At 36.1% G+C, this 21255-nt stretch overlaps 4 protein-coding genes across 12 annotated transcripts in view; 2 read left to right on the forward strand and 2 right to left on the reverse strand.

Annotated features, from left to right (window-relative positions):
* The first annotated feature begins 1339 nt into the window (after positions 1-1339).
* Positions 1340-6823, forward strand: LOC109855509 (FYVE, RhoGEF and PH domain-containing protein 4-like). Of its 4 annotated transcripts, none has more exons than XM_020429831.1 (7): positions 1340-1880; positions 3741-4303; positions 4392-5107; positions 5264-5469; positions 5546-5911; positions 5992-6437; positions 6517-6823. In XM_020429831.1, exons 2-7 carry the CDS (start codon positions 3822-3824, stop codon positions 6620-6622), a joined length of 2322 nt encoding a protein of 773 aa, XP_020285420.1. In that variant the 5' UTR covers positions 1340-1880; positions 3741-3821; the 3' UTR covers positions 6623-6823. The 4 variants fall into 4 exon arrangements, with proteins under 4 accessions (XP_020285420.1, XP_020285419.1, XP_020285421.1 ...); XM_020429830.1 differs by having other exon boundaries at positions 3821-4303; XM_020429832.1 differs by lacking the exon at positions 1340-1880 and adding an exon at positions 1922-2121 and having other exon boundaries at positions 3821-4303.
* A 21-nt stretch (positions 6824-6844) lies between these two features.
* LOC109855514 (cytochrome P450 6k1-like) lies at positions 6845-19898 on the reverse strand. 3 transcript variants are annotated; one of them, XM_020429845.1, is made up of 7 exons: positions 9808-9968; positions 8788-9535; positions 8391-8615; positions 7880-8157; positions 7620-7797; positions 7291-7501; positions 6845-7108 (listed from the first exon to the last, which is right to left on the reverse strand). In XM_020429845.1, exons 2-6 carry the CDS (start codon positions 9413-9415, stop codon positions 7335-7337), a joined length of 1476 nt encoding a protein of 491 aa, XP_020285434.1. In that variant the 5' UTR covers positions 9416-9535; positions 9808-9968; the 3' UTR covers positions 6845-7108; positions 7291-7334. The 3 variants fall into 3 exon arrangements, with proteins under 3 accessions (XP_020285434.1, XP_020285433.1, XP_020285432.1); XM_020429844.1 differs by lacking the exon at positions 9808-9968 and adding an exon at positions 18055-19898 and having other exon boundaries at positions 6845-7501; XM_020429843.1 differs by having other exon boundaries at positions 6845-7501.
* LOC109855511 (RNA exonuclease 1 homolog) lies at positions 10305-17573 on the forward strand. 4 transcript variants are annotated; one of them, XR_002250300.1, is made up of 10 exons: positions 10306-10786; positions 11189-12855; positions 13456-13825; positions 14220-14377; positions 14514-14981; positions 15077-15374; positions 15481-15643; positions 15777-16036; positions 16132-16335; positions 16675-17573. XR_002250300.1 is itself a non-coding variant. In XM_020429836.1 (10 exons), the coding sequence occupies exons 2-10, from the start codon at positions 10687-10689 to the stop codon at positions 16215-16217; spliced, it is 3570 nt and encodes a 1189-aa protein (XP_020285425.1). In that variant the 5' UTR covers positions 10306-10483; positions 10579-10686; the 3' UTR covers positions 16218-16648. The 4 variants fall into 4 exon arrangements, 3 of the variants coding, with proteins under 3 accessions (XP_020285426.1, XP_020285425.1, XP_020285424.1); XM_020429836.1 differs by lacking the exon at positions 16675-17573 and having other exon boundaries at positions 10306-10483; positions 10579-10786; positions 16132-16648; XM_020429837.1 differs by lacking the exon at positions 16675-17573 and having other exon boundaries at positions 10305-10786; positions 11192-12855; positions 16132-16648.
* LOC109855512 (solute carrier family 41 member 1-like) overlaps positions 11222-21255 on the reverse strand; it is a 29698-nt gene continuing 19664 nt past the window's right edge. Inside the window, exon 9 of the mRNA XM_020429842.1 lies at positions 11222-11292. The gene's annotated coding sequence lies outside the window, so the exon portion shown is untranslated. The remainder of the gene's footprint in view (positions 11293-21255) is intronic.

Genomic DNA, 21255 nt, shown 5'->3' on the forward strand with positions numbered 1-21255 from the left:
CCGTTAAATTTCTATAATAATGGCAGATATGATCCTCTTAATCTATTCTCTGCACATCTCTATTTATATATATATATATATTCATATTTGAACTATTTAATAATATTGTATGTATGTACATATTTTCAAGTATTTTTTGTAAATAATAATAATTGTGATTGTTAATACTTGACAATGAAATAGTTTTTTCAACAAACCGAATATCTTAGCGTTTTAGCATGTTTGATTAATGTAATCGCAGATAGATAATAAATTATTATTTATGTTCTTTTTTTAATAATTTTGAATATATATATATTACAACAAAAGCAAATAAGTCTAGTAAATGTACCTATTTATATTTTTACACGAGTAAATCCATATCCACATGTACATTCAATGAGTCAATAGATTCTATGCTTTTACTGTAATATATATAGTGTTGCAAATTGTGTACAAATATAACAAATGCAAATATATCTTTGACCAGTATTTGTTATTGTAACATTTTTATCAGATAATGTACTTATATTTTAATCTTTCTCTTTTATCAAATTAAATATCTTACTTATTTTTTATAAAATCAACATATGTCATATATATACATAATTTACTTTATATTTTTATTGTAAATTAATTAGCGCTGATAAATATCACAATTTAAAAAAAAAACAGCACAATTTTAAAATATCCACTAAAAACAAGAGATCTTAAAAACATATTAGGGATATATCTTACGATGTAAGGAAAAATCACAAAGATCTCATGTGATTATAAAAAAAATACATTTGTACAATATTTTTAATTACCTACTTATTTTTAATATAGTTAGTGGCACCAGATATATTTAAAATTACAACGGTAGAATCTTCCACAACTTTGTTGATTTACAAAAAAATATCCCAAAATCCTATACTCATACTCGAATGCCTTAATTGTTTTCGCGCAAATAACGCAAATATTTTTTTTACATTACTTCTCTCGTAAATTGCGTTGATTGCATCAACAAGAAGCGATACTTGGTAATAAATTATACATCTGGTCAAGAAGATACTTTTTGGGGACGATTTTTTTTTCCGCAGCGGTGCTCGGATTTGTTTGCACATTTCGGCGGATGTCTGATGTGACCACATAATGCGATTGGTCGATTCTAATGAAATTATCGGTCGGTTAATCAGAAAATTGATGAGATGATGTTACCGCCAACTTGGTTAAATGTTACCGTCGAACGATAAACGCAAATTTCTCGCTTACCGACGGCAAAGCAAATAAATTTCGAAAACTGCGTTGTCGCTCCGTTGGCGTCGCTAGTGTCGCGGAGTGTCCGAGTATCGACGCGTATTGGATCGGACAAACCTGTGCGCACACAGTGTACCTGATCATTCGAACAACTTCGGAAAACGGATGAACCGGAGTGCGCGCGCGATAACGTCCTTGATGCGTAACGTGTTGTGTGTGTGCGCGCGTGTGTGTGTGTGTTCGTGCGCGGAGTGATTAGATTTAATATTCGTTATTATTGGCATCGTGCGATCTTTGTTTTGTTTCTTTATCTAATCGCTCGTTGATTTTCGCTCGGTCGTCTTGATGACTATTACGGGACAATTTTTTGCATCGCCGATCACCGCGTTGTTACTCGCATACATATATATGTACACGCACACACAGACAGCAGAGTGCCGCCGATGTACGGCTGGCTTGCCCGTTAATCAGTCGTACTTGCCGCGATCATGAACGTAGCTGATTTTGTCGGTGTTTGAGTTTGGAAAAACATATCGGTCTGTGCCACTTAGCCCCGTCTCGATTCCCCCTAAGCTGGCCTAAGCCAATCATTATGCCGATTATGCCAATCCGCGTACGCCTGTTGCTGTCTCGCTATCCTACAACCGGTCTAAAGGCAAGAGGTAATTGGAACAGTTCGAGTTTGACGACGAGACATTCTCTCTCTCTTTCTTTTTCTATCTTTATCTCACGCTGTCTAGCTCCCAGAAGCTGTTACAAGCTTTACCGTCTAGCACGAAAAGTATATGTGTGCGTGCGCGCGCGTGTGTGTGTGTGTGTGTGTTAGAGAAAAGCAGTCGCCGCGCGCCGGTCAACCTGATCCGGTCGGAAATGAAGGGCGTAGTAAGCACCTTGTGACGAAACGTAATGCACCTGCCAGTCTTTGCCCCCCAACGCTGACGTGATATTTTCAGAATGATATACTACTTACGTCGCGAAGTCGATCGAAATCGAACGTCAAATTTCTCGATCGATTTTTAAAATGAAACACGTATATATACGCACAAAAAAACTTGTAAATAAATAAACAAATAATTTGTTATTTCAAATGCCATAATATCGGCTTTCACAAGGTTTCGAATAAATTTCGTGATAAAATAACTCACAGTTTTTTTTTTCAACACACTGCGCTGTGTTTTTTTCTTTCTTTGTCGCATTTAGGAGATTAATTTTTCTTAGAGTTTGTTTACTTTGCCACAAGTGTTTGCGTGTATATCTATTTATCTACTGTAACCATCTACTCCGTCTAATTTGTTATCAGTTCTTTTGCTTCTTCCCGATTTCGATTGCCGGCTTGTGAAACAATTGCGCGTAAAACTATAATTTATAAATTAACGCGATATTGTTGAAAACATTCGACGTGTGTGCGCGCACACATACACACTTGGATTTTGCGCGACATTCTTCGTTTCGTTTCGGAACCGCTTTTGCGGCGGCTGTGTGTGCGTGCTGTTTTATAAATATAAACTTCCGATAAGAGCCGCCACTTTTGGTTGTGACTAGAAACAGAACACCATGTTGTTTTGTGTCCCGCTGTTTAGACCCCGCGCATTAGAAAAATGTTTCATCGCTCGATTACACACATAGTAGGTCGATTTAGATAGTTGCGCGCGATAGAAAGGGATCGGATCTGAGAATTTCTCGTGTCACAAATGATGGGAAATAAGAAGCTCTCACGCGCGAGCGTTTGTTTGAGAGCAACACGCGAGCACGCGTTATATATCGTCTAACGATCGTGTGTGTGTGTGTGTGTTAGCTATTTATTACGCGTGTGTATCCGCGGGAGGCATGCACGCGCGTTCAACTCGGAGCACGCCGAGTGTCAATTAGCGATGCCGAAGCTTCGCTCCCGCGCGCGCTGGAACGGACCGGCACGCGTTAATTTTAGCGTAATGGATCGATCTAAGAGAGGAGGATGCGTTTTTAAATAGCCCCTCTCTTCCCCCCTCCCCCTCCCCCGAGAGATCTATCGCGCCACGCTAGTTTATATTTCGAAACCACATTTCTCTCGCGCTCATCGACACGTCGGATTCGTTCGGCGCGCCGGCCGCGCCGATAATCTTCTTTCTTTTCTCTCGTCCAATGTTTTCGCGTCGCGGAAATATGCGGCGTGAAATTTTGACGGGATTCATCAATCCCGCGACGTAATTTAATTCATCAGCGTTTATTATTTATCATCATTGAGACCTGAAAAAGTTCAGCTTCTTCGAGTGGACTTATGAGTCAATCTCGCGATAGCGCGGTGTATAACACGCGCACACACACACACGAACTATATTTCTTTATTGTTTGTTGTCATAAAAAGATTTGAAGCGAAGAAAGAGTTACAGTTGTCATTCATAACTTGTTCGCGATTGAGAATGCGCGCCAGGTTTTTTTTTTTTTTTTTTTTGTGTAAAAGTCAAGTTGCATATTCACAACAGTGCGCTCTTATTATTATTTATTGTTTTGTTTTGTTCTGTTCTTCAAACGCGCGCTCGCAGTTTTTCTCTTCTTTGTGCGTCCCGATTGTTCGTACGCGATAATTGACTGCAATTATCACCGCAACTCACGATGATCGTAGGATGCAACGGAGTCAGTTGAGAGACTTTTCATCCTGGATGACGCGTCTATTGCCAGAACCTGGAGACGGTCATAGTTGGATGATCGAGGGATTCAAGATGTTCAGCTCGAAGAACACAAGCACGTCCACCAGCACGTTTTACACGGATCTGGACATCACCGAGAACGAGAATAAATATGAATCCCAGCGGGAGGACGAACATTCCAAAAAATCGCCGTGTTTGTTGGAACAGCAAAGCGCGAGCAGCGAAAATGGGAACTCGCAGGATTCGGACGTGTCGTCGGCGGGTGTCGAGGAACGGCAATACGTTAGACATTCCTTCCACAGGATCGCCAGTTTTGGCGGATTCCCGCGATTTCAATCGTTTGTCATGTCCGCTTCCACGCCGGCCGAATGCATCGATATCAGGAGACGCGAGGAAACTTCAACGGAAACGTCCTTTATTCAAATGTCACATAGCGTCCTAGAGTATAGAAGCAGCAGGTAGGTGGAGATTTGTGAGAAAAATCAATATATATAAAAACAAATATATATGCTTTAATGGAAAATAAAACTTTTTAAAAACACGCAGTTACGTAGCTTCGGAAAGGAGGTCTCATCAGTATACATTAGATACGTACGCGGTAAGTGAGTCCGAAAGTGAGGAGGAGTCAGACGAAACAAGGTCTTCGGAGACCGACTCGGCTATAATTGCTGATCACACAGACGAGTCTACACCGGAACCTAAATTGATTGTGAAGAAAGATTCACCCGACTCGAAGAAGAAGAAGGCGTTTCGCGTGGCGCAGGAGTTGTTGGCGACCGAAAAGAATTACGTGAACATATTGCATCTGATCGATCAGGTGTTTCAATTTAGAGTAGATCAGGAAAACAGAGCCCATCCAATGTTCTCTCCGGAGACTGTCCAACATATGTTTTCAAATATCAAATCTATTTATAAATTTCACAACGATTTTTTATTGCCCCAACTCGAAGAGAGAATGCAATGTTGGGATTTGAATCCGAGAATTGGCGACATAATGAAGAACTTCGCGCCGTTTCTCAAGATGTACACGGAATACGTGAAGAATTTCGATCACGCTATGAATCTGATAAACACATTGCAAAACAAAGTTCCCAGATTCGCGGCAATAGTTAATGAAATTCAGAAACTCGACGAATGCGGCAAATTAACACTGTCTCATCATATGTTGAGCCCGATACAGAGGCTCCCGCGATACGAGTTGCTTCTCAAAGATTATTTGCGAAATCTCACAGATGACAATTTGGATTACGAGGACACGCGAAGTAAGCAAGTTTTTATATTCACCGTTTGTTATGCGTTTTATTTATATACACACGGGTTTTCGTTTTCGGAAATTGCATGTTCTCTATATTTGTGTATTGGTAACGATGATAATTTTAAGAAAAAAACATTACGTAACGTAACGTCCAAAATTTTAGAAGCCCTCGAATTAGTTTCCACCGCTGCGAATCACACGAACGAAGCGATGAAGAAAATCGATAAATTTAAGAAACTTTTGGAAATCCAAGAAAGCATATATGATGCGACTGATCTAGTCAGTGCGACTCGCGAACTAGTAAAGGAAGGACGTATAGTGAAAATTTCAGCGCGTAGTGGTGATCATCAGGAGAGACATTTGTTTTTAGTAATTATCAATCAATTGCGTGTTATTTATCATTCACATGGTAAGACAATGTTACTAACGAGTCATTTTTTTGCAGTTTAGTGATTTATTATTACTCTGTTCAATAAGACTGATACCCGGTCCAATGTACCGACTAAGAGCCAAATTTATGGTAGAAAATTTACAAGTAGTTGAAGGCGATAATCTAGAAACCGCGAATACTTTTTACATAAGAGACGAAAACAAAAGCGTCGAACTGTATACACATGCCGCAGCTGAGAAAGCGGCGTGGTTGGACGCGCTGTTCCAAACGATGCAGGAGATCATGAGACGCAAAGCAAGTTTGAAAACTGGCAGTGTCAAAACTTCCCTGGTTAAGGCCGATGATGTAACCAGATGCATGGATTGTGAAGTTAGTTTTTCTGTGATGAAGCGCAAACACAACTGCCGGGCATGTGGAATAGTTAGTATATTGCATTGAAATTAATTCTCAAAAACTCAGTAATTACATAATGTGCGTTAACGCGTTTTATCTTTCCTTAGGTGATCTGCAGTAAATGCTCAAATCAGAAATTACTGTTTGAAGACAATAAGAACATGAGAGTGTGCAGATTATGTCACGCCGCGCTCACTCAACCGCTCACTAAATCACCATCGTCACCATCTGGACCAGTGCCAAGTTTGCTGCAAGTATCGGCGCGCGCGCCTTCAGTATTATCCGGATATCTCCTACTGAAAACGCAGGCCAGTAAACCTTGGACGAGACGATGGTTTGCGTTGCACGTTGATTTTGTTTTATACTCGTTCAAATCGGAATCGGAAAGCATGGCTATGACAGCGACACCCATGCCGGGCTTTATGGTGACCGAAGGTACAAAATTACCTGACGAGGATCCCCTGAACACGAAAGATCGAATAAGAGCGTTCAAGATGCATCATTCTAGGAAATATTACTATCTCCAAGCATCTTCTCAAGAGGACAAAAAAAAGTAGGTGTAGAAAAATTGTGTTTATTTATCAAGTTTCTTAAATGTTATAAATAACATTTCCTATATATTTTTTATATAGGTGGATGCATGCGTTGGAGTTGGCTACAAAAGCTGAACTACCTCATTTTACGCAGGCGGAAAATGAAAGCGCACAAGAAAGTCAATCGGTGAACGATGTACAATGAATGTTCGTACCTTTTTATCTACCAAACTAGCAAATTTTTTTACTATCGTAAAACGAGAAAATACGACACAGCAATGTAAGATAATCGTTAGTAGTTAATTAGCTATATTTAAAATGACGTTAAAACTTATGTTAACACATATAATATATATTGTTGTTAGTATACACTGTATATGTGTGTACGTGTATATATATGTGTGTACATGTATATATATGTGTTTGCACATATGTATTTACGTGTGTATATATACACATATACGTACATATACACACACACACACAAAAGAGAAAAATCGAGTCAATAACGGCGACCGCCGAAACGCTTGTTGTTTTGTATAATGTTCTGTTATAGTATATTTATAAAATATATATGTCTTTCGATCATGATACGCTGTGCTAAAACCGTACTTTGCAATGAGGATCGACATGTCGCAATGCTTGAGAAGTTAATATCCTTCGCTTCAGTGATAGTATGTTATCTACTAAGCTATAAGAAAATCATTTTTTATTAAACGCGTAATGAGATCTATAGTTTTATCAATAAATTTATTTCGTCGTAGACGTGAAAATTCTCGTAAGTTGTTTGAACATATCGAGCGGTCTTTACCCGAGTACATGAATGTAATAGTGAAAATTATCATTTTTTTTTCTCACCCATTCCCTTCTTACATGTATATATTTGCACGATGTCCTTTGAAGCGCTTAGATTATTTTTATGATCGATTATCACGTTTCTGGAATAGCAACCGAAATTTATCAGGCACGTTCGTGAATGTGTGTATGCTTTTTATATCCTCATTCGGTTGTTTATAGCTGAGTATATACTGCGATATGATCGTGATTAGTCCAATTTTTGTCATTATTATGGCCATTTTCTGTCCTGAAAATACATAAAAAATTGTCAAACAAATTTATGTTTTACTTTGCACACAATTATGAATTATAGAACAGAAGATAAATTTATGACTTATTTTATGATGCTTTTTTTTATAACCGACCTATGCACGACCTAGGTCCAATACCAAATGGCAACGATTCGTGAAATTTTTTGTTCTCGTACTCTCTCGTTGGGATGAAGTTTTGCGGATCGGAGAAATATTTCGGATCTTGATTGATCGAATTTGCAGACATGTAAACCGCAACACCCTTTTCAATTATCAATCCGGTGTTCTCTATCTGAAAACAAAAACATACACAACACGGGGTTGCAGAAGTAATAGTCTGTAATGATCTGTCTCTGTAAAATTTCGTTGATTACTTTGTAGTCTCTCGTAGCTATTCTATCGGTCATGGGTAGGGGAGGATATAATCTTAGTATTTCGATCACAAGAGAATCTAAGAAGGGCATTTCATTAATCACATCCAGAGTCAATTCTTTGTTCGATACGTATGTCTGTATTTCGTTGTATAAAGTGTCTTGATGATCCGGGTGACGTGCCAATTCGTACAGACAAAACGCAAGCGCATCAGTAGTCGCCTCGAATCCAGCAACCATAACACTGATCGGGTGTGCGAGTAAATTGCTTCCCTCGAACTCTGTTACAACGAGAAGATAACACATGTAAGTATACATATACATTGCGTTCTGAACATGAAAAAAATATTAACATAAGGAAATTTAATTTAAAGTTGTGATTGAAGAAATTAATTTGTGCTGTATATTATATGTCTATATATTACTTGCTATATTAATTACAACTTGCAATATACCAAGTACCACTACTGTATTGCTACTATTCAAATTGTTTTAAAAGTTGAATGATTTTTACTGTAAATAGGGTTTTGTTCTCCATTCTTGAGCGTTAAAAGAACATCGATGAAGTCTCCTCTCTTGCTTCCTGTTTTTTCTCTAGCACTTATGGAATTCCAGAAAACTGACTTGAGGTTTTCCAAGGTCCGTTTTTTCAACGGTCTGATTAGATGGCTCCATTCAGGAATAAAAAAAAAGATTAAGAAAGTCAGAATAGCTTGCAGATCGCAAAAAAGTTTCACACCTGTAAATTGACATAATAAAAAAAATTGACACAAAAATTATATTTACTAATTAAAAGTTTTTTAAACGTAAGAAGCAGAAAAATTTGTAAGAAAAAAACGTTAGTTGTTTACAGAAGAAGAATTTTGTTTATAGTTTCTGCGTTAAATAAAAAATTTGTCAAAAACACCTACAATCTTTCCACAACACGTTTGTTTTCTCATCGAATGAATTTGTGGCGATACCAAACGCATAGGAGTTCAAAATATCGACTATGTAGCGGCTGCTCATGTCTTTCGGCTCGACACCTACGCCCGTCGGTAAGTTGTCGATATAATTTAACATGAGTTTTCCGCATTCTACGATGCTCGGTGTTATGATCTTTAGTTTTTGACCGGTGAAAGCTGATGTCAGTTTGCTCCTGACGTATTTCCATTTTGGCTGCTGCATAGCCAGTAAGCTCTCCAGATCCGTTACGTCTTTCTGATCGCGCGAGCCAAATCGTCGATTCGGAAAAATATCGAAGTCCGTGATCATTATCCTCTTGATCAAATCGGGATCCCGCAGAAGTAACATAGGCTTGTGAAAGATGTAAAAACCTATATACGGATCGTTTGGATCGGCATTGTTGTAAATATCGCAGAGTACTTCAGCTGGGCGTTTTTTTAACGTTACGACGTCTTTGAAATTTCCGAAAATTAAATGCGTGGGCGGAGTCTTGACTCCACGTTTTCTCCAATAAGACAGTTTGTACTTGGCGTATATGTAGAAAAGACTAACGGATATCGCCAATACTGTTGTGCAATAGATAATATACTCCATTTCTCTCTATCTCTCTCTCTCTCTCTCTTTTTTGTATAAATCGCAGCGTGATTTCCACGTTAGTACATATATCTCTTTTTTACTTTTCTCCAATTTAAATTCCGACTATATACACGTATACTGAAAAACACAACCAGTTTATGTGAAAAATAATATTAAATAAATAAATAGCCAATAACACAAATACGCATTTAAAAAATAAAACGGCAATAATAAAGGAGAGTAAATAAAATGTAATATAAAAATAAAAACAACGTGAGAATTCAACGATATATAACGTACGCACGATACTACAAATCTCTCGTTATAAGAATTCATTCTACTCCGTTTTTTGCAACTCTATGTGTTCTGTCGAATACGGTCGTTTAATTTTTAAAATTTCAAATATTTACTGCGTTTGAAAATCGAAGGCTTTGAAGTGTTCTCTTATCTCGGAAATCTGCGTATTCGACCAATACGCGATAGATCGAATAGCTTGTTTTTGATTTTACACCTCTGACATCTTCGAAAGTTCCATCGCCGAACGCAGCTGTCGACTACTAAGCGGCAGAACATTCTCCGATCAGGGTCGGTTTTCGCTCTCGCTGTGTCTCGTATAAATTTGCGAAGTGACGTCATTTAATTTATTTCGGACGATTTAATTAGAGTCCCTTTAGATTTAATCAGTCGAAAACGCTATGCGCATCTGTCTTTCGAATATTTATCAATCGCCCGTCGCAGTGATGTAAAATTACTTATTATTAAAAAATAATTATTCGCGTAATATATTATTTATTATATTATATATTTATTTTTATATAGTTTTACATCTCTCGGTCGCGCAATTTAAATGCATTGTAAAATGGTCAGAGTAACGCGATCGCGAAGAGCAAAGAAAATTTTACTTTTTTCGAATAATCTAGAGGGCGTATCGAACAATCGATTTTGGTCGTATGAAAATAAGGTTGCCGTTCTCGAGTTTGTACATATCATGATTCGACGGTGTAACATAACCTCGATCACATACACACACACGGAACACTGTACAGGACCACAAAAATTTAGGAAAAATCGTTCGGAGTTTCGCTTGTATCAATTTTTTTTTCTTTCCACACGTGACAGATCGATGACTGAACCCATGACATGATTAATTAATGTGTTATATCGGATTGTCAATGCTTCAGATCTTGATCAGCGTGCGATAATCGTGTAATCGTCCTCGAGCATCACACGGACACATTCGTCGCGAGAAACATCTCTTTTGTAGGACGGAGTACGATGAATTATTTATTATGTTGCCGTCGACCGGGTACTTTAAGACGATAAATTGCCCGTTTTATGACAGTGGATCGTGCGATCGGCCTTATTGTCACTTCAAACATGCTAGACGAGGTAAGGGTATTTATCAATCGCTGAGTTTTTTTTTCACGATACACGCGGTACTTCTTTACAAAAAATAGTTCATAATAAGAAAACTTTCGCAAATGAACAAAATTTGTAAACAGGATTGTTGCGTGTTTTTAAACATCTAGAGTTTACTGGTTGTTAGTTGATTGTGAGTTAATATTGTCGAGACAAAATGGTTTTTGTTCTTCTTTGTTCTTTGTCTGATTGATAATTGATTACACGAGGAGGAACAATGTTTGAAAACTTGCAATACATCTTGATAAGATGCGTTATATACACAGCAGGGTTTTTACTATTTTTCTATAAAAAATTCGATCTAAATATTGTAATAAATTATATACTAGTAATCAATGATATACAAATATAAGATTGATTATATTTACATAGAAGATGCTGGAAGCACAGCAGGAGTGGCTGGAGTGGTGGAGGATCAGGCAACGGGACAAGCGCAAGAAAGCAAATCTGCCGATGTGGCCTCAAATCCTGACATGCTGCAACAGTTAGTGTCAGAAGCTGTAAAGAAGGTATTGGCGGATCAAAAGGTTACAGATACAGAGCAAGTTTCACAGAATATTGTGTCTCAAGTAGTGGAAGGACTCAAGCCAACCTTAGCTTCTAACTCCATTGCTTCTGTGCATAATGTTTTGCCAAATATAGTTGGAAGAAATATCGCATTGCCCGCAACTATTACAAAACCAAATGCTTGTGTCTATAACCCAACACCAATAGCTGAATTAAAGAAACGTCACATACCGGTGGTTTCGTATATGCTTACCAGAGAGAGTAGAGTGGCTGTCAAACGCAAACCCTCGCCGGAAGGCATTAAACCGTGGTTAAGCATTGTTCATGAATTTGAAAATTCTCAGCCAGAAGTTACATACAAACCTACTGCCATAGTTAATCAGATCGATCAGAATGCCGGAAACAATTATATGTCTGTATTGCAATCGGACGCATCTTCAAACTCGTTTGAAGGCGGTTCAAACAATCTGTTTAAACCTAAAGAAGAGTATCATCCAAAATCTAAAAAGAGAAGAGAAGAATATGTTCCTAAAAAAGTTAAAGCGCCGTTGAAGACGGTTCAGCAATTAAATGATTCCACACTGGATGGATACAAATCAGATACGTTTGACATAATGGATGAGGTCTTTGCTGCCAATATTGCTTCTAATTCCTTGGAACAAGAATTAAGCAACGATTCTCAGGAATACTCTTTGGACATTGAACCTAAGTTTTCTGATGATGAATCTATTGAAGACATATCCAAGAATAAAGATGACACAACTATCAAAAAGACTGAACAAATAGAAGATAAAACTGAGAAAGAGAAGGAAAATTTGCAATGCGCATCAACTACAACTGTAAATAAACAATCAAACAATAAAGATAATACAATAAATAACAATCATTATGATAAGACAAGTGATGCAGAAAGTAATGATAAGTCTAAACAACATGAAACAAAGGATGCGGATAAATCGTCAGAAAGAAAAAAGGATAGTACAAATAAAAGTACCGATAAGAAAAAAGAAAAACGCGACAGTCACAGTAAAAGCAGAGAAAGGGATAGGAAAGATCGTCACAGTTCTGAGAGAAGAGACAAAGAAAAGTCCAGACATAAATCAGATTCGAAAGACAGACATCGATCATCTTCGAGCAAAGACAAAGATAGAAAGAAAAGCGACCGTGACAAGTCCTCACATAGAAGCAGGGAACATTCGGACTCGCGAAAACACAGGCACGCGTCTTCGAAAAAAGATCGAAATGATCACAAATCTAGCCAGCGCGACAAACATAGATCAAGCTCAAGTTCTAAGTCGAGTAAACACACGTCGAGCAAAAGCGACAGAAAGTATCACTCGGAATCGAGTCAAAAATCCGATGATTTTTTTAAAAAATCCAGCAAACGCAAAGAAAGCAACAGCGAGGACAAATCATCCGATAGATCGTCCGATGGTTCTCCAAGCAGTATTTATTCTCTGATAGACGACGAGATGTTGGGATTATCGGATTCTGATCATGATATACAAGAAGAATGCTTGAAAATTTTCCAGGTACGTGATTTATATGATTAGCCTATGTATTTATTACGTTATTAACCTTTAGACCGTCGCAAAAACCCCTTTTGGGACTTTGATATTTCTATATATTTCTAAGGTGTTCAATTAATTGTAAAAATACCAATTAATACGTATATACGCGTAGTAAATATACAGTGTATTCACTTTTGTATATATATATATATATATATATATATTATATTGCATATATATATATATATATATATATATTGCATTTTATGTATATGCAAACACGTGTGTTTATTTATATTTGCCAAATATCAATTACAGTATTATTTTTTAAACGTATAGAATAGGCCAATGCGAGGAAGATACAAGATGTTTGTGTATAGAGTGTAAATATTTATTAAATTAAAAAAATTAATTAAAAATTTATTATATTATTTTTTAGTTAATCATAGATTCGTTTTAAAAATATTTTGCTTATTTCACTCACACACATACATATACACACACACGCGCGCGCGCGCGTACACATATATGTTTCACTAAAATTAATAAAAATACTACTAAATATATGTTTAACCTAATATATATTAGAAAAAAATTGTATATTACTGTTTTATTTTGAAGGAATACCAGCCTTGTGACCAATCAAAACTAGTATCACTCAAAAAAGAAAGACAGGAAGCCGAGGATACAGAAGAAATCGGCAAAAAAAGGATTGCTCATCCCTCAGCGGCCACGAACGTCACTAGAAATGTAGGTTCTAGTCAGCCACAAAAAAAGGTCATAAATCCACAACTGAGAATGTATGAGCGGTGGCGTTTCATGAAAACACAAGCAGCCGAAATGGCTGCAGAAAAGGCTGCGGCTAATGCAAGTACACACCCGTCTCAAGTTACATCCGCATCAGCAGTTCATGTTCCGAGTACTGCGCGAAAAGAATATACAGAAATCACATCGTCGATAAGCAATAATGACGTTCAGTCGAACACAAATGGTAAGGTTTTTTCATCAAATCAGTCATTAAGCTAGCGCTACACGGTGCGTTTTTTTGTCGAAATTTGATTTGCTAATTAGGCTAATTAGGTTTTTTTTGCTGCTGTGTAGGCAGTAATTTTTTTTAATAAAAAAAAGTTTTAATAATTTAATGATGAAGTATAAAAGAGAGTGACCTCACGTTTAATACTTCATTAGGATTCCACTGAAGATGGAACTTAAATATATAGCCGAAACGTTTGGAATATTGATATATATTATTGTTTATTACATTCCACCTTGGTTCCAATCGTCCTTCTATCATCTCTAATGATATTTTAATGACTTTTTAAATTTTTTTTAACTTTTTGCTCTTATATTTTATTAAGTGTTATAAAAACGTTAATGTATCACAGGTCGCGTTAGGATCGCTCATGTTCCGTATGCAAAGTCACTTGCACTGGAAAAAAAGAAAGTTACAGAGACAGTGGTAAAAACTGCGGATAATAAAATAGAAAACAAAACAGTTGCACAAACTACGAAGCGTGCGCGTGTTGCTCATATTCCACAAACGGTAAGTTTTAAGATGTTACAAAATATTTTATTAACTATTGTTCTTTATTATCTATTATTTTATTTCAAAAATTAACCTAACCAAACGTATAAATTTGTTCATCATTTAATACAAGTGAGATATTTAATTCGTGCAGATGCCTCAACTTATACGCTCAGAACCGCTCCAAGGCGCAACCCAGAAGTTTCCTATAAATGTTCGTCAGTATTATCTCAATTTGATGCACGACGTATGCGTGCAAATCTACACAAACGGCGACGACGCGTCACAACGAGCCGTTAAGGAAGAATTTGCGTGCCACGAGAAGTGTAAGGCACTCGCAGTTTATAAGAATTCATGTATGTTGGCAATTCACAAACTAAAGAAAGAAGTAGATCAGAACAAAAATCCGGACGAAAAATCCAGCGGACTCAATTACGGCATGATGTCTCACGAAGCTGTGCTTGCTGGTAAATCAAAGGGTTCTTGGAGTGTGATCAAGAACAAAAGAAATTTAGTAGACATTAAAGGATCTGCGTTTTACAACATACTCAAAAAATGGATCCTATCGGAGACACAACTCAGAGATAATGGCTTTCCCCGTAAACATCCAGATGGCACAAAGGTAAGTCGCAAAAGAAACTTGTCAAAAATTTCTTTCAACAAAGTATTATAGCGTTATAGTTTTTATTTTTTTTTTTTATTATACACGTCTTGCAGGGGCGAGCAAAGATTTACATAAGAAATGCGCGGAACGAAGGTGTGTTATCTAAAGTGCCTAACGAAAGAATATGCAGCCGATGTGGCCAAACGTATATGGTCAACAAGCACGGTTTTGCTGTACTACAACAAAATTGTATATTTCACTGGGGAAGAAAGTTCACCTTTAGAGGCGAGAGCAAGTACAGTTGCTGCCAACAGTTCGGATCTGCTTCTGGTTGTTGCGATGCCAAAACTCACGTGTGGGATTATGTAGACTATGAAAATCTTCGCGGTTACGTTACAACTTTGTCAAAAAGTAAGATATTTTTCTTCTACTTACACATTTTTTTTGTTCTTCTATATACGGATATATTTTGTTTTATTGTACATGTTGTTTTTAATTTTCCGTGTTTTATGCAAAGGTATTCCTACGGACGAGCAAGGTATCTACGCGCTCGACTGTGAGATGTGTTATACTACACAAGGTTTGGAATTAACTAGAGTAACGGTAATCGACGAGGATTGTAAGGTGATATATGAAACGTTAGTCAAACCACAGAATTCAATAATCGATTACAATACAAGGTAAGGTTGAAGTCTTTAATAGATACATGTGCGCATATATGTCATTGTGACAAAAAAAAAAGGAAATCTATCATAATATAATTTATTTATATACGTGCTGAGTAATTTCCCGGTTTGTAATTTACCGTAACAGGTTTTCTGGGATTACGGAAGAAGATATGAAGGACGTAACGACGACTATTTTAGACGTGCAAGCTACGCTTCTTACGATGTTCTCGGACAAGACAATTTTGGTGGGTCACAGCCTCGAGAGCGATTTCAAAGCTTTGAAGCTGCTCCACGACACTGTTGTGGATACTAGCGTTATGTTCCCCCACAAAAACGGATATCCCCAGAAACGAGCTTTGAAAAATCTTTGTTCCGAATACCTCAAGAAAATCATACAAAATGACAGTGAGTTCAATTCCTTGAATGTAGAGCGAACGGAAAAAAAAAAAAAAGAGAATAAATACCGTGCGCATCATCTAATAATAATTTTTCTATTTCAGTCAATGGTCATGATAGTAACGAGGACGCTGTTGCTTGTATGGAATTGGTTAAGTGGAAAGTGAAGGAGGAAGTGAAATTGCAGTAAATAAATTTCGTACTGATGCAGCACAGACGAACAAACTTCATCGCAATTGCTGTTTTAAAAGCAATTTTTGCTTTTGTGCGACGTGCCTACTTAATATTGTCGCGTACATCTTCCTGCCGTATGTATTATATATGTTTTCTTGTATAAATATGTAATATATGCTGGTTGCCGCGCGTCGAATTAAGATTTTGTGTGTGTTTTGTTAAAGCTAAAGTTTAAGACGGTTAGCTAATGGTAAGATGATCACACGTGCAACATATTAATTTTCAACCAAACGACAAACAATGTTTAACATCGAGAAATTGATGCAAAAGATTTATCGATTGCTGATCTTGATATGCATTAAACAATATTTCGATTAATATTTTTGTACTCCGTTATATATATATATACATATAAATTATATATGTGTGTATATATGCATATACATATATTATTACTTATTTATATTTTGTAGTATTAAAGAGAGACGAGATACGACGTTGTATCTTGGTTTTTATTTACTTCCCCCAACCTCGCAGTGTAAATAGGTACGTGTGTTACAAGGATTTGCAATATATAAAAAATTCAACACTTCTTATTACACTGATATTACATGCGTTTAAAGTCGCAAAAAAGATATTACATTTTATGTACATTTATTTGCGTATATTGCAATTGTAAACTACACAATTACACGGTTACTTTAGCACTGCAGTGAAAGAAAAAAAAGCAAGCTCTCTCAAGCATGCATTTTCAAGATTGCGTTGTCACATCGACACACGATTATATTCCTGTCAGAGTAATAAAGCAAACACCTGTGATTTGTTCAAATAACAAATTATGACTATTTAAATGTCGTTAATACTCACATAGTAACAAAGTAAGACAATTATTAACAAGTTGAAAAACAAAAAAAAAATAAAAAAAAAAATAAAAAATAAAAAACCAAAGTTTCAATGGATGTTGAAGAAATTAAGAAAACAAACGTTTGTATATGAAAGCTACAAAGTTGATGTAATTCACAATTTATATGTTTGTACATATGCATTTTTTTAATGAAATCTAATCAGAAAAAGAGAGATGTGTAAAGAGTGTGATATGTAATTTATACATATTACTTATATTTACAACGTGTAAAAAACATCTGAGAAGTGAAAACGGAAAAGTGTCAAATAAAAGCGAGAATGACGCACTGGAAAACAAAAATCTTATCTGACATTTATTTCTCTTATATATTAATCCTATATCATTTTTTCCAATAATGTTTACTTTATATTTTTGCTTAACCAACTGTTGAAAAAGAAAGGCCTCGCGGACGTTTTTGCTCTCTCTCTCTCTCTCTCTCTCTCTCTTTCTCTCTCTCTCTCTCTCTCTCTCTCTCTCTCTTTCGTCTCTTTCTCTCTCTCTCTCTCTTTCTCTCTCTGTACACTTTATTACACATATATTACAAAATAACATCTCACGCACACGTAGTGAGATCTACGTCAAAATATTTTTTGACTATTATGCTGCTTTCGACAATCTTGTTTAACAGATAATAAAAGCATGATTTTATCTAGACACACACACACACACACACACGTCGCGTGATCTATTGCGCAATTGACGCGCCGTATCTTCTCATTGTCATAAGATTTACGACTCGCGTTGAAATTCACTACAATTATCGTCATTATGTGCGATCGTTATTTTCGAAGTCGCTAATCGCGTCCCAACAAAACGCAATGGTTGCACAACTTTTTATAATTTTCAGCTGTATACGATAAAAACAACATTACAACTCGTTGCATAACGCGATTGCATTCTGCTGAACGCGATCAATCTTCAACGAAGTAAATAAACAGAAGGAACATACCTCTGTGCATATAACTGTCAAGTAAAGTCTGCGGCATCACGCGATGCTTTTTTTCTTGATTTTTCTCTCCCTCTCAGATTGTTGACGCAAAAACGGAATATCTATTTATTAATATCTAATTTATGAAAATCGTCGTGTGATGCTCGGTTGCGACTTGGCATTGAGGAAAAATGGTGTGTTCTGCTTAACACCTACTCTTCCATCTGTTAGAATCAACAACCGGTTTTTCTCGTCGTTTTTTATCGCACAAGGAAAAGATACGCGCGTTTATTTATAACAACACGATATTGTATACAAAATATTGTTTTATTCTTTTTTTTTTGTTTTTTTTTTTTTCTTGTCTTTTTGCCGCTTGCTCTATTATTGTCTGTACGTTTCCCTTACGCGTTTTAACTTACGGGACAAACGCTATTTTAAGCTACAGACAATTTGTCAAACGACTATGTTTCTTTTCGATATATTTATACAGAGACATATTTGCAATCTGGTGATCGAACGGCAGCATTTGTTCTACTCTGCACAACATTCTTTTACACGTTTTATAATAAGTAGTCAGAATAAAATGGATTTTTATGTGTATAATATATACCATTTCTATGTTTTTATTTATAAAGTCGGCTTTGTACAAGGAATTCTATGTGTTTGTTTAATTTTTCTCTTTTTTCTTTACATAAAAAATACTTCCCTCCTCAGATTGCGTATTATTGTCTGCGTGTTTATAGCACATTTTCGTGTAAAATAAAAAAAAAATTTATATATGTTTTCCGTTTCTATACATGTGAAATAAAGCGAACAACGTGTGTTCGCGCACTCACATTAGAAGCGATAAATTTAATAAATTGTTTAAAGTGACTCTTGATTTCATAATAAAACATATGAGCGAACAGTTTGAGAGAATTTACACGTTTACAAATGCGCAAGCGCAGTTTTTCACACAATTCTACAATACATATGTTTAAATTATTTTTATCGTGTTAGTGAAAGCAATTATCGCATAAATTCGTACAATCATAATAATCTCGTTTGTTTTTTTTTGGTTTTGTATATAAATGTGCTATATTATTTAGGTCAAATTGGACGCAGTCGATTGCGAAATATACGTGTCGAAGGAGCGTGTGTGAGGAATATGATTTGATGGAGTCCTGATCTTCTCCAAGCTAGCTGTTATGTAACTTAAATATTCGGAGTCGACTCCGCTCGGAATAATTCCGACTTTTTTGTTCTTTTTCTTTCAAGAGAAAAGGAAACAAACGACGCAAAAAATCGAAATTATTCTCTTCTCGGAAGAGATTTCCAAAAAATTACGTAACAACTGTCCTGGCCGCCGCACTTGGCAAAGTTCCGGGCAATGGAAAACAATTGATAATACTGAACATATGTATATACATATATAATGTGTGTCGAGAAAAGCGATATCGACTTGAATCCTTCTCCTAACTATGAAGACTAAATATTAGTCTTCGTTGTAATACGCATTAAAATGCACGCGCATCGTACTGTATTATATACACACACACACACACACGGGAATATACGCCTCTCTTTCTCTCTTTTTGCGGAATATATTCTAGTTTACAATACTATACAGTACACACAAGGTAAGGTGGAGGAATACCGCGCACTTCGAGAAACCTCGTTAATTTTTAAGAGTAATACTTCGCTTAAACAAATTGCAGAAATTTATCATAGCGCACAATCGATATATTATATAATTACGTAAAATACTTTCCCCATCGGATTAGGAATGTCGCGCATGGCATGGTGTTAATTACTCGCAATTTTTTTTCCCCTGAGGATATTAATTGAGAAAATTATTTAAATAATATATAGTTTTGATCAAATATATCAAAATAAATTGTACGTGTATAATATATTTTACACGTAAAATTAATAAATCTCAAGAAATTTGTGAAAAATATGAAAAAAATATATAAAAGTATACAAAGACTTTAAAAAAGCACTCAAAGCTAAAACGGAAACGTTAAAAATCAATATCAGCTTTAACTTTTAGCGTGTTTCAAAGTTTAGTTTTTTTTTTTTTTTTTAAATGACTGTGCGCGCAATCATCCCCTAATATGAAACAAAATTGTCTACAATCTCAACACAATATTGTCTACAATTTCAACACAAGTCATGTCATTAACTTATACATATTGTTATATAAACATTAATAAATATTCTACTTACTTGTGTCTACTTTTAATGTGAGATCAATCGAGTAATAAAGCGTTTTGCTTCGCTTATACTATGTCGTTTAAAAAATTTAGACGCGAAAACACTAGATATTACAAAACCATGAACCATCGCTCATCGTACGGAAAAAGTTTGAAACGTTTTCGTCGAGCGAAAATTAAAACGCAACGATGTGCGAATCGAAAAAAAAACATTGCTGACCACTTCCTCTTGTTTCACAAAGTGAAACAATCTTATTACATATCATAATAAATATTATATTAACGATAAAAACATTTCGATTTGCCACGAAAAAAAAATCCGAAATATTTTCGTCGAAATGTGTTTTTTTCGCTCGACGAACGTTCTTCAACATTTTTACTGAGAGCACTTGACAGTCTTCATATGTGATATCTACTCTTCAAAATCAAACAAAAATGCGCGGGATATTACGCCGCCGCACGGTATTTCCCTACCTTCCTCAGCTATCATGATAACAAACTGACAGATGTATCGAACAAAATTTAAACTTCGACCGAAGTATCGCTGTGTGATAAACGCGATTGAAATTTATGACGTGATGAAATTGTTTTCTCGAACGTGAAGGCGTGTCGTATCGTGTCTCTTGTGCAGTTAGATTAGTACGTAGTAAAGTGTTCACGCGATGTCAGAAAAACAGTATGTAACTATAAATGCTCTTTTTTGTTTTTTTTTTTTTTCAATTGAAAATATCGTTATCCTCACGAAGCAATGACTATCCGAATCGTGCGCAATTTCGTAACAAAAGTTCGTCAGGATTCGATTCATCGCGAAATACCTCGATAATAGAGAAACAAAATCTCGAATCTGTAGATTTTATATATTTCCTCAAACAACTGCACACTTTGCGTTTTAATTTCGAACAACTGCGAAACCCGCGCGACACGCACACGCGATGCTTTTCTTCGAATCGCGTGCGAGCGTCGCAACGACATGATTACAATTCTTTCGCTATCAATCCTCGCGTGCGATCCAACTACAATAGAAAAA

Source organism: Pseudomyrmex gracilis, unplaced genomic scaffold, assembly GCF_002006095.1.
Source record: "Pseudomyrmex gracilis isolate BER0280 unplaced genomic scaffold, ASM200609v1 scaffold_91, whole genome shotgun sequence".
In the NCBI taxonomy this organism is placed as follows: Eukaryota; Metazoa; Arthropoda; class Insecta; order Hymenoptera; family Formicidae; genus Pseudomyrmex; species Pseudomyrmex gracilis.

Excerpts from the sequence above, each read along its gene's own strand:
- LOC109855514 (XM_020429844.1), bottom strand. The coding sequence starts at position 9,415 with ATGGAGTATATTATCTATTGCACAACAGTATTGGCGATATCCGTTAGT. Across the intron at positions 8,616-8,787 it reads AAACGTGTTGTGGAAAGATT|GTGTGAAACTTTTTTGCGAT; the intron begins GTAGGTGTTTTT and ends GTCAATTTACAG. Across the intron at positions 7,502-7,619 it reads TGGACCTAGGTCGTGCATAG|GACAGAAAATGGCCATAATA; the intron begins GTCGGTTATAAA and ends ATGTATTTTCAG.
- LOC109855509 (XM_020429831.1), top strand. The coding sequence starts at position 3,822 with ATGCAACGGAGTCAGTTGAGAGACTTTTCATCCTGGATGACGCGTCTA. Across the intron at positions 5,108-5,263 it reads GGATTACGAGGACACGCGAA|AAGCCCTCGAATTAGTTTCC; the intron begins GTAAGCAAGTTT and ends CCAAAATTTTAG. Across the intron at positions 6,438-6,516 it reads TCTCAAGAGGACAAAAAAAA|GTGGATGCATGCGTTGGAGT; the intron begins GTAGGTGTAGAA and ends TTTTTTATATAG.
- LOC109855511 (XM_020429835.1), top strand. The coding sequence starts at position 10,687 with ATGTTGCCGTCGACCGGGTACTTTAAGACGATAAATTGCCCGTTTTAT. Across the intron at positions 15,644-15,776 it reads ATAATCGATTACAATACAAG|GTTTTCTGGGATTACGGAAG; the intron begins GTAAGGTTGAAG and ends TTACCGTAACAG. Across the intron at positions 16,037-16,131 it reads GAAAATCATACAAAATGACA|TCAATGGTCATGATAGTAAC; the intron begins GTGAGTTCAATT and ends TTTCTATTTCAG.